This window comes from Microtus ochrogaster, chromosome 24 (genome assembly GCF_000317375.1).
Source record: "Microtus ochrogaster isolate Prairie Vole_2 chromosome 24, MicOch1.0, whole genome shotgun sequence".
NCBI classification, from domain to species: domain Eukaryota; kingdom Metazoa; phylum Chordata; class Mammalia; order Rodentia; family Cricetidae; genus Microtus; species Microtus ochrogaster.
Window position 1 is genome coordinate 23,336,330 of NC_022024.1, and position 11,466 is coordinate 23,347,795.

An 11,466-nucleotide genomic window follows, 5' to 3' on the forward strand; every position below is an offset into this window, starting at 1 on the left:
GCTCTGTGACCTTGGGCACGTGACAGAAAAGGAACTTTGTTCTCAGTAAACTCTCTTGAGACTGGATAAAAGCTTCTAATCTTCCGTGGCTTGACAGTTGATTTCGTTAGGAAATGAGCCATCACTACAGATGGACACTCCGTTCCCGTTTTCTTCATGCTAACGTAACTTCCCCTGGTGTTTGTTTATGCAGTATTTCCTTTTTACCCGGTGTTGGCCCAAGTTCTTTCTGCGGAGCTACTTCTTTTATTCATAGTCTCCTATGAGAAAATGTACGTTCACCTTCTTTGACAAATGGAGAAACTGAGGCAGGGGGCTTATATGAAAAAGAGCAGCCCATCTGCCACAGTCTATTCTGCTGAGCCTCTGCTCAGCCTGCCCTACACTACAAAGTAATTAGTTACATGGTGATACTGTTGCTAAGGATGCTAAAAACAACTGTCTGTAAAAAAGTTATCACTTCAGGCATAGCGTTTGCTACCCAAGCACGAGGTCCTGACTTCAGATCCTCACATAAAAAGCCAGGCGCAGTGCTGCAGGCCCATAATCCTGGTGATAGGTTTTAAATCTCTTAAATGAATTGTATTGGGGTCTTTGCTGAATAAGCAAGGACTTCTAAAGTAAAGAACACAATGCAAACAAAAATACAGACTTAAAACCCAGACATACTCATAAAGGCATTTCAGTGAAAGTTTCCTTATCTGATTGCAGCCATTTAAGATTGTCTTTAAAAAAAATATTATGGAAATAGAGTCAGAGCAAATTGATAAATGTAAGCTCTATAGCGCCCCTATCTCTTTGCTGAGTTATCTAGAAGCATAATTTAAAGACATTTAAAAACCTGCTCTTTGCCTTTCAAGTACTATTTTATTCGAAAGATGCCAAACCCATCCAGTTAAATGGCGTTTTGACAGTTTGCAATGGTCCTCCCCCACAGAGTCTGGAGGCCTGGGTATAGAGCTCCCATTGGAGAGTCCCGGAAATGGGGGGGGGGGTTGGAGAGCTGCCCATGAAGGCCAGGATCCCTGACTCGCAGGCCCTGTTCAAACACAACCATTGACACCTGTGGACGGCACTGAGGCGCTGGCATCAAAGCAGATTTTCCACTTAACCGGAAACTTGGGCTCAACTTTGCTCTCTGGTTCCCTGGTTCAAAAAGACATGGGGGACTAGGGGACAAGGAGGAGGAGGGGAGGCGGAGGGGAGGGTTGTAGGAGGAGAAGGCAGCAACAGCAGTCACTCCAACCTTACACATTACCTTTGTTTCCATGGCTGCGGAGTAAAGAAATCGAGATGATCAACTTTTAAGGAAATAAAGGTTCCTTTGGCCTTGGAGTTTCCAAGACTGTAGCACGTGGCCATGTGGCCTCATTGCTTTGGGCCTGCACATGGTGGCATGGTGGCGTGGCTGAGGCCTGTTCTCTTTATGGTTGCCAGAAAGCAAAAGGAGGAAGGAAAATGGGAACTCGGGGGCTCCAGTGCTCCCTTCAGGAGCATGCACTAAATGATAAGGTCCTCCCTCTGAAGACTCGGCCACTTGCCAACAGCCAACAGCACTACAGGTGGAGAACCAGCCTTCAGCACCTTGCCGAGGGGGAGCACAGCAGTAGAGCACAGGTGGCGTCTCTGAGCATGTGTGTCAACATGGGTGTGTGACATCTCAGTGATTAAGAGGGATGGAGTCTTTAGAATTTAATAGGTGTGGCTTCCGGTTCTAAACCCCTGGACTTCCTAGCATTCTTTTCCTTGCTAATCCCAGGCAAATATTCTGAATCTTTCTGAACTTTGTTTATTTAATAAAACTCAGGATTGGCAAAAGGCAGGATGGTGGGGGTGGAGGGGGGGGATAGTCCTCAAGTCATTTTATTATGAACTTCAAAATATTTTTGCTTGGAAATCTTATGCAGTTTGTGGCTCAGTGTCTCCTTCCTGGCGAGTTCAACATATACTAACTTAATAACTAGTCTTACTAGCCTTACCCAATAAACTGCCCTTTCACTTCTTAGCTACAACTCTTGGTACCTTTCACAGAAATGGTAACATGTGAAGTGGCAGTTGCCAGGACATCGGATAGTCTGTCATTTGATTATCCCCATGGAAACGCCTACCTTGTAGTTACTTCTGTCCACTGGAATATGGGGATAGTAAAATACACAGAGAAAAAAAGCTAGAGGGTCACAAAGCCAACAAGTGAGAAAAACAAAGATAAGTCTTGTCCTCAGCTCTTGTCACTCAGGTGGGCTCCAGTAATCAATGAATTGCCTACTCACTGAAAATTATGCCCATAAGTGGTGGCCAAACTAGCCTCTAGAGCTATGTACGTATGAAATGAGTAATATTTTTTTTTAATTTAGCACTTTAAAAAAAAGGAAACGTTTGCAAACAATTGTCCAATCGTCAACAACCCAAAGCAGACACACATTCATTTCACTGCGTGTTGATTGAGCATCCACCATGAGCCCCTGTGCTAGGCAACGGTAACTATGACTTTCCGTCCAAATGCTCTCCCTGGCAGCTGTTGGCGCTATCTGAATCACTTTTGCTTTCTAGTCGGGGTTCCTGTAAACAGAATCTGTATCTCCACAGAACTGAAGAAGTCCCACGAATGTGCTTGCTGAGTCACGCTACATCCCTCTGGGTGACAACACTGGCAACATTGCAAATTCACGGAGGAAATGCCTGTGTCAGCTTCCTCGTCTGCATAAGGAAATTTAAAAAGGAATGACATCTACCTCCCAGAAGAAAAGCTAAGTGAATTGATTATGGAACTACTTTCTACGAAGCACCATTTTGCCACATTTTATTACCAAACTGGCCAAATTTTGTAAAATGATGGTGAGAACTTTAAAATGGCTTCACATTTCAGTACTTTACATGGATTATAGCATTTATATCCTTTAAATTGACTTATTTATTCGGGGGCATGTGCACAGAAATGCTAACAGTAAGTGGCCAAACAAACTGAAAAGTTTGTTATTTAAAATGTTGAAATATATAATGGACTTAGAAAGAGCCCTCTGATTGTGAATGGTAGATTTCAAAATTAGCTGTAAGTATTAGAAACTATTTCTGAATTTTTAAATTAAAATTCTTCACAGTGAATGTGTGTTTACTTGGAATAAAACCTTGCATCTTAGTAAATTACCAGACATAATTCTAAAAGCGAAAAAGAGGTTTCTACTGTTTCCTAAGTAGAGTTAGGGCACAGATTACTGTGGCTTTTAAACATTATAGCACGTGCAAAAGGTCTGTTGGGCGGTGGTGGTGCACGCCTTTAATCCCAGCACTCGGGAGGCAGAGACAGGAGGATCTCTGTGAGTTCGAGACCAGCCTGGTCTACAAGAGCTAGTCCCAGGACAGGCTCCAAAGCTACAGAGAAACCCTGTCTCGAAAAACAAAAACAAACAAACAAAAAAGGTTTAAAACACTCTCCTGGGGAGGGCTTAAATTTAAAAAAAAAAAAAAGCCACTTTCTAATTTGTTACAAAAATAAAAAACTATGCGAATTGTATTTCTACACAAAATTAACTTCACCTTGATATTAAAAGCTTCACATGAATCATCGCCTTTCCAATGCTCATGAATCTTGCCTAGCCCCTTGATGACTCCACAGTTCAGCCTTTATGCGGACCACCTGGAAACAACAGCCACCTGCGCTTCCTCTATGAAGCTGCAACTTCCAAGGGAAGAGACCTGTGTGGCGCTCCACCTAGCAGGATGCACCAAAAAGGTCTCCAGTGAGGCCTGTGGAGCACAAGCTGTTGACTAGAGTCCCGGATCCAGACGGAAGCAGCCACAGAGGTTTGGGTTGGTGGTGAAAACTGGGAAGGCCTCGTGGTGTGTTTATCATTTCCTACGCACAGAAGTGTGAGTGTATATAGAAGCCTAAATAATGGCCTGGCGCAGGACTCCTGGGCTTTGTTTTGCAATCCCTTTGGCTTGGTTTTCTAGATCATGGTATAAACTATTTTCTCTGCACACATCTCCACTCTCCCTTCCCAGGACTCATCCTGCTACACTCCAGCAGCGACTTGAGTTTTAACTGCATAACACACAGTACCCAGGAGGGAGCAAGACCTTTAGAACAAAACAGTACATTTTCTCTCTTAACTCTGTTCTTTGAAACCCAGTGTGTTTTCATAAGGTGGTTGTTGGGGGGCAGGGAGAGGACACCCCAGAATACAGCAGAAAGCTCACCACTGTAGAGTATCTAGGGATCCTTCACAAGCATCCACCACTAAATAGTTTTGCGTGTCGGCAGCAATCTCGTCTATGTGCACTCAAAGACACACAAGCCAGTCATGAGCTGTGGTTCACCCAGGAGTTTAGTAAGCACACTAAGATGGAAAAAGGTCATTTGCTTCAAAGAGTCCATGTAAATCAAGGTGAAAAAGAATTTTTAAGCACCCATGGGGCTTTTGTTCCTAGGATGAACTCCTGGTGGCAACACAATTATGTGTGTGCAAAGCAAACCCCCTAACTGCCCCTCCTCCCCCCTTCCCGGCCAGGCTGTGCTCTTCTTCCCTCCAGGGTTTACCGAGGGACATAGTTACACAGCAGAGATGCCCTTTTGCAAAGATGACTCAGGCTTGCTTTTGTAAGCGGGGGGACTGTGGATGGATGGGTTTCTTTGTGCTCTTTTCACACCCTCTTTCGTGGTCACCCTAGTGAGCAAAGGCATTCTTTGCAAGGCAACAAGGAGATGTTTCAGCTGCCGTCTGTGTGCAGAGAACACACACACACAAAGAGGCCACCTAATCACGCCCCTCCTGACAAAACCGGGCTCTAATCCATAGCCCTCAAGAGAGCCAAGCTGCGCCAGCAGCTACAGGTGCAGCGTCAAGTGTGAAGGGGACATCCCGGTAACCAAAGGACTGCTATTGCTGTCTTTGTTTTTCAATTGTCTGGAGTAGTGCCTCAATTGTGAACCTTCTTTTTAATAGGCGACTCATTACTCTCTGGCGACACTCAGAATTGAGCATTGTAGCCATTGCCATGCACAGATTTTCAGAGGAATCTCTAGTCTCTTGGCGGCAGGACGGTTGGTCCAGCTGACTTTCAAATATTCTGACGTCCACAAGGAGAACCGTGGCTTGTGACATCTAAAAGAAAATCTGTTGTCAGCTATGCGTCCTGTATACAAGGAAGTGAGGTAAACGGGGATTGCTCTAGAGGCACTCGGGACCCCGGCAAATGCTGAGGCAAGCAAGGACTTGGCAAGCATCACTACAGAGCTAGCCTTCCCCCAAGCCTCCCCGTTCTGTCCATTTCTATAGCCGCAGCTGCTGCCTCTCACCTCCATTGTCTTCTCAGTATTAACTCATGGATGCGACTCAGGGATGCGGAGACTCAGTGACTTGTCCAAAGTCACACACCTAGAGACAGATGAAAGCACACAGCCCTTCCTCTGGTTCTCTCTACTCATGCTTTCTGCCACGTCACCAGGTTTGTTTTTCTGTTTTCACCCCCCCCCCATACAGATGTTGGAGCCTGCCAGGACGACACAGAGAAGCATGACCTCGAAAACGGACGTTGTGGGACTGTCTTGTCTATTTAGGAGTCTTCCTCACTCACGGAACACAGAACACAGAACATTAGAAGAGAGAGGAGGTCTTCTTCAATTAGAAACATCATTCTTGTTTTAGAGAAATAACAAGCGGTAGGTGAGATTCCTAAAGATTAAACCTTAATGTCTCCCAATAATGCGCTGTATTTGCACTGAAGCAATGACTACAAAAAATCTCAGAAGTAAAAAGGAAGCTCCTGCACCATCTGGTTCAAATTTCTCTCTTAGAAGGATTTTTAGAAGAGGTGGGATTTTAGAAGTAAAGGCACAGAGAAGTAGCCAACCCTACTCTCCCATCTTTCAGATGAGGAGACAGTTTTGGAGGGGTCCAAAGATTTCCCAAAGTCACACAACTTGATATCCAGGTTATAAAAAGAACACAGGGGCTGGAGAGATATATGGCTCAGATGAATAGAGCACTGGCTGCTCTTCAAAAGGACCCAGGTTCAATTCCCAACACCCGCATGGCAGCACACGACTGTCTGTAACTCCAGTTCTAGGGGATCTGACACCCTCACCCACCTACATGCAGGCAAGTCACCAATGCGCATATAAAGAAATTAAGAAAGAAATATAAAGAAATTTAAAAAAGAAAAGAACACCAGAGTCCCCTAATAGCCAAGGCAGTGTGCTAGTCTAGAAGCAACCGGCAAAACACAGCCCAAAGGATACAGGCAACACAACAGTCTTCCCTCGGATGACACACATCATACTTTTGGGGGAAAAAAAAAAGAACCAGGAGGCCTAATTATATGAAAAGCGCCCCACCTTCTTTTGTTTCTGGATAGACAGAAATAGGTAGGGAAGGATAATGATAATGCCAGCTCTAGCCCCAGTAAACAGTGTTTCAGTGTGCCCATAATTAAGACAAAAGGCAGCAGCAAAAAACAGCAGGGCAGGAGCCAATGGCTTCCATGAAGCAGAGACACAACAGCCCCGAGTTCCGGGCACAGCTACTGTTCAAGCATCCCATCAGGGTGTTCTCTCTCACCACAGGGGTGACTAAGACCAAAGGCGGAATTGCTCCTGCTGCTGCTGATTCACTTACTTGAACAGATGACAGATCTCTACTCAGAGATTTATAGCCCAGTGTCTTACCCTGATTTACAGATGGCAACATCGCAGAAGTTGAGAAAATGGGGTGGGGGGGGAGCGTCCCCAAGCTCATAGGATGGGGGGAAATATCACCAGCTGTTGCCTGGTAAGGAGGGGATGGATGTACATCCTCGCTGAGAAGACAATACACAGATAGGAAGCTGACCTTAGTCTTCAGGACGACAGGCCCTCAGACCCAATGATGAACTTGGCACAAGTACATAAATTGAAGAGTAAATCAAAGGAACGTGTGTCCCCCACCCCCCCAACATTTTCTGGGTCCCACTCCACTTCTCTCCTTTACTTTCGACTTGAAAGAAAACTTTAAAGAGCTTCCCATTGGCAGGTCCACGCACCATCCTGGAGTTCGGGCCTTTCCTAGTTTGCCCTGTGCTAAGGACAACTGACAGTCGGCTGTCAGCTTGTAATGAAGGCCAGGCGCTGAATTAAAGGATCCGGATTTAGAAAAGCTGGCTCTCTGCTTTGCTCCTCAGAGGTCATTTTCCTCTGGCTTTTAAATTGGCGGGAAGGCCAATTTAAACTACTACTGTCCCTTCAGACAGTAGTTGGAGTGAGCTACTGTCCGGGGACAGTGACTGTCTATCCCCTTTAGTCTCATCAGCCACCATCTGAGAAACGTCTTCATAACTATTCCGCTAACATCACACAGATTACAAAACGGAAATCCCAAGACGCCCGTTTGCCTAAGGTCATTTGTCTCCTCCATGGTAAAACAGGAATTGAAGCCTAAGTCTCTCACAGGCTAAGCCTAGAGTCCTCCCCTTAACACGTGTTGGAGGTGCTCCACCAACTGGGAGACAGAGGAAAGGGAACATAAAAGAAACTTCCAACCCCCGAAAGAGGAGCTATTTTGGCAGGGATTTCATTTTCAACCTTACTTAAGGTGGCAGTGAGATTCCGCTCACCTGTCAGCAAAGAGCAAAGGCTCACTAGGGGATTCGCTATCTTCACATCAGCAGTTAGGGACATAAATAAAATTTAGCAATTTTAATTGGTTTGGCACCGACTTTCAGATTCCCATATGGTTATTTTCCCTGTTTTATGTTAAATGTGATCGGCTTCGCACTTGAGCCTCAATGTCTTGGCAGAATGTATCAATTAAAAGCTGCATGAATTAGGACTACTGGAAGCACACACTGCAAACTGAGTGACTACAGGAAAGAGATTTTAAAATGCTCTTTTTACAAACACGTTCATGTCCTATATCGTAACTGCCATTGTCACCCGCGTGGCAAATATCTCATACACAGAAAGAGGGTATTTCTCTAGTATCGTAAAAGCTAAAATCCTATGTGCTGCTTCCTTGGGAGCTTCAGTATCCTATCCCTAAAATAGACCTTTCCTCATTGTTTTCAAGACAGACCTTTCCTGTCTCAGGATTCCTGACATCCACAGCACCCACAACTATGGAAACCTGTAGGGGACTAAAATGTAAGCACACAACAGACAAAAGCATGAACGCAGCAAGCTGACCACACCACTGGCCTTGCAATATGGCCTCTCAATTGTAATGCATCGTGTTAGGGTCCTGTGTTTTTAAAAATAGCTGCTTATTGAGAGCGATACAGTGTCTAAGCCAGAGTCACAGTTTTCTTTAGATACCGTAAATTCATGCACTATGAGAGGGGGAAAACAAACACAAAGAGAAACTTCAAAAATACAAAAGACCTTCCTCATTGCAGATGTAAGACATAATTTATTGTCCTGGTTGCTCAGCATGACGCTGTGTGTACTTATTTTCCAAATATTGAAGCCTATCACTGGTACTAAGTAAATCTAAGGGTCATCCATCAAGCCCCAAGTGGCTGCTGATGGAATTTTCACACTTATTTAGTTTGACTGAAGGCTCAAAATGCCTGGTGTCCCTACGATTCTTGCCAAGCTGTATAACTTAGATTGAAATCCTTTAAAGGGTTATGATTAAATTCTTTTATCACTTATTGGGTAACGAGAGCATACGGAACAAGGGGGCTAGAAGGGAAGTTGGTATTGTTCCTATATTGACAGTAGAGTATTTAATAGATTTTCCTTCCAGGCAAAGATAGCATCCAAAATTAAAAAGAAGAAGAAGAAGAACCTGGCTTTCTCTTAGTGTCCTGTTCCCTATACCATGCCTTCCTTACACATGCACAGCTGTGCAGAAAATTTCCTTGCCACTCTTGGATAGGAGACTTGTCAACCGGAAAGAGAATCTAATCCCTTCCTTCATTGCCGTGGATTATTTGATTGATTTTGTGCTTTTTTTCCCCCCAGTGTCCAATTTTTTTAGGAACAAGAATGTGAATGTCTAGAAGTATCTTTAAAGGAAACCTTGAAGGCCATTAGAGGGGAGACAATGGATGCCTTCATTCAATGAGAGCACTCCCCTCTTTCTGCCTACAAACCCTTCAGCAGCAGCAAGTTCCCCCCTAAGGGCCTGCACTTTAACTTGGTCCGAACAGGTCAAATTTCTAAAATACTTAAGTCATCTCAAATGTCTCTGGTCGGCAGCACTGAGTCACCCTTGCCACCGGCCACAGCCTTTCAGGCTGGATCTACCTCTTTCTGGTTTTCAATGGAATTATTCCATGTAATCCTATTTACACAGCCATTTCATCAAAGCGAGAAAGGCGATTACAGAGCTCTCGCGCTTGTTTTGCAAAGAGGGTGCAAGGATCATCAATCCTACTGACTCTCAGAGTGACTCCATAGCCCATTGCTGGGCTTTGGCGTGTTGGACATTAACCTTGCCTGTCTCCTGTTTTCTTGTTTAAATAAGAAGGTTGGGGCTCCCTTCCGGAACCAGAAGCTGCTCCACTCTGAGCTGCCACCATTATTCATGGAAGCAGATGCTCTTATAAGAAAAGAAATTGGTACCCCACCCTTGTTTATTATTCCACAAAGCAGAAGGCAAGTACACACCAAGCAAACACAGCAAAACTTTTCTTTGTTGCAGGAATTGTTCACATCCCCATCTCAGAAGCACACTGATCTCAGGTGTGCTGCCTTGGGTAAAAACTAACCTGCATGCAGGGGCGGATACCTGCCATTCATTTTTCTTCTCTCCCCCGCCCCCCCCCCCAACCTCACTGACTCAGGGAGAGTGTTCTAGGGAAAACACCTCCAGTATGCCAAGCCACGCTCCCTTCCCTGTCCTTTTCCAAGCCCAGAATAGGTGCTTTATTCTTGCTGTTTCCTAATGGGTCCGTTTCCAAGCCTAGCTATCTATTTAAAATAAGATGTCATATGAGTCATTTAATTAATTACTTGCAACACACCGACGCCCTGATCAATGCAGCAGATGAGTACAAAACCCTCAAACCTCATTCCCTTCCATACATTTCAGAAACTGCAATCACCCACAGAAGTGAAAGAGCTGCTTTACCCAACCTGCTGCAGCTAACAGAGCAAATCCGAAAGGAAGAACCGTGAAGAGGTAGCAACCGCCGAGGGTAAAAAGAACTACAGACAGGAATACTACAGTAGCTCTTTCTAACCCAGAGCCAGATCTGTGCGTCAACGAAGAAAAGACATAATTGTACCCCCGGGCAATGTTTTATGCATAAAGCGCAATTTAGCGACCCTGGGCATTATCTCAATGACTATCCTTAGGAGGTGCACATTTAGAAAAAGAAAGGAAAAGAAAAAAAAAAAGAACTTTTACTGTTTTGTAATGGAAGAGGGCTTCATGCAGTGTGGAAGTACTACAACTCCATCTAGAGCTTTCTGAAGGGCCCACCCAAAGCTGTGAACCCGGCCGACTTCTCAGGCTGCCAAGTTTTCCCCGCCTGCCGGGCAGGTTCTACACCCCGCCTGGCGCTGCCGCCTAGGAGCTCAGGGTTGGCTTCACTCCAGTGGCTGCACCCGCGTCCGCACCGCGTCCCGCGCCCACCTGGGGACTGCATAGATAAATCTGACTGCGAGAGCGAGCGAGGGTGGCGCGTGGGAAGCTGTTTCATAATCTCCCCGAATCCGCGGGGAAAGACCTCCCGTGCTAAAACAGCCTTCCCTGTGAGAAGTCGAACTCCCAGGCCACAGAGCGAAGCCAGCATCTGCGGCTTGCCACTGACAGCTCCAAACTTCGCTGCTGCGGCTGCAAACTTGCCACCGTCTCCCTCTCACCCTTTGGCGCTCCCCAGCTCCCGGGCTCACCCCCAACCCCCGCAGCGGGGAGGCTCGGGCTCGCACACCACGCCTGCCTCCCCCGCACCTTCCTGGCTCACCCGACGGGCGCAGCCCCACATGGCCCGGCTGCCGGTCCCAGGGCACGCTGGGCTCCCCAGGGCTCCGGGCGCGATTTTCTTGGAAAGGCTTCGAGCACCTCCCGGGCGTGCCCTACTCACTTGTGTCTTCTTCATAAGGAAAGGCAGCGCTGCGATCCAGCCCAGGCAGCGGTGTGGCGACTCCGTTTAGCTGTTCTGGTGCTCCAGCATATTGCACGAGCAGCGGCTGCAGATAGTCCCAGCATTGGGTAGCCCGAGCGCAGCGCCCTATCCTCGGCCGTTGCTTTCCCGCGACACTCCCGGTCCCGGCGACAGACAGCAAATGAAGCCCGGACTGCTGAGCCGCCAGCGCTTTTATATACAGCTCCCTCCCGCCCGCCCGCTCGCTTCGGACACGCCTCCTTCTCTTCCGGAGCCTCGGGGGAGCCAAGTAGCTCGCTCTGGAGGGCGGGGATCGTCCCAGAGGTTCGACCGCTCCGGCCTCGCCCGTCCGTCCCCCGCCTGGGTCCTGGCCAGAGTCCACTGGGGAGCGGGGCGTCTCAGTGGACTCAATCGAGCAACCTGCAGCAGTCGCCCGGGCAG

General features: G+C 46.7%; 1 protein-coding gene across 2 annotated transcripts in view; it reads right to left on the minus strand.

The window, feature by feature from the left end:
- The window catches only part of Kitlg (KIT ligand), an 87,132-nt gene extending 75,917 nt beyond the window's left edge, over positions 1–11,215 (minus strand). For both annotated transcript variants that reach the window (XM_005358120.3, XM_005358119.3), the window contains exon 1: positions 11,005–11,215. In XM_005358120.3, the coding sequence (XP_005358177.1) occupies positions 11,005–11,019 (15 nt within the window). In that variant the 5' untranslated portion in view covers positions 11,020–11,215. The remainder of the gene's footprint in view (positions 1–11,004) is intronic.
- Positions 11,216–11,466: the final 251 nt, after the last annotated feature.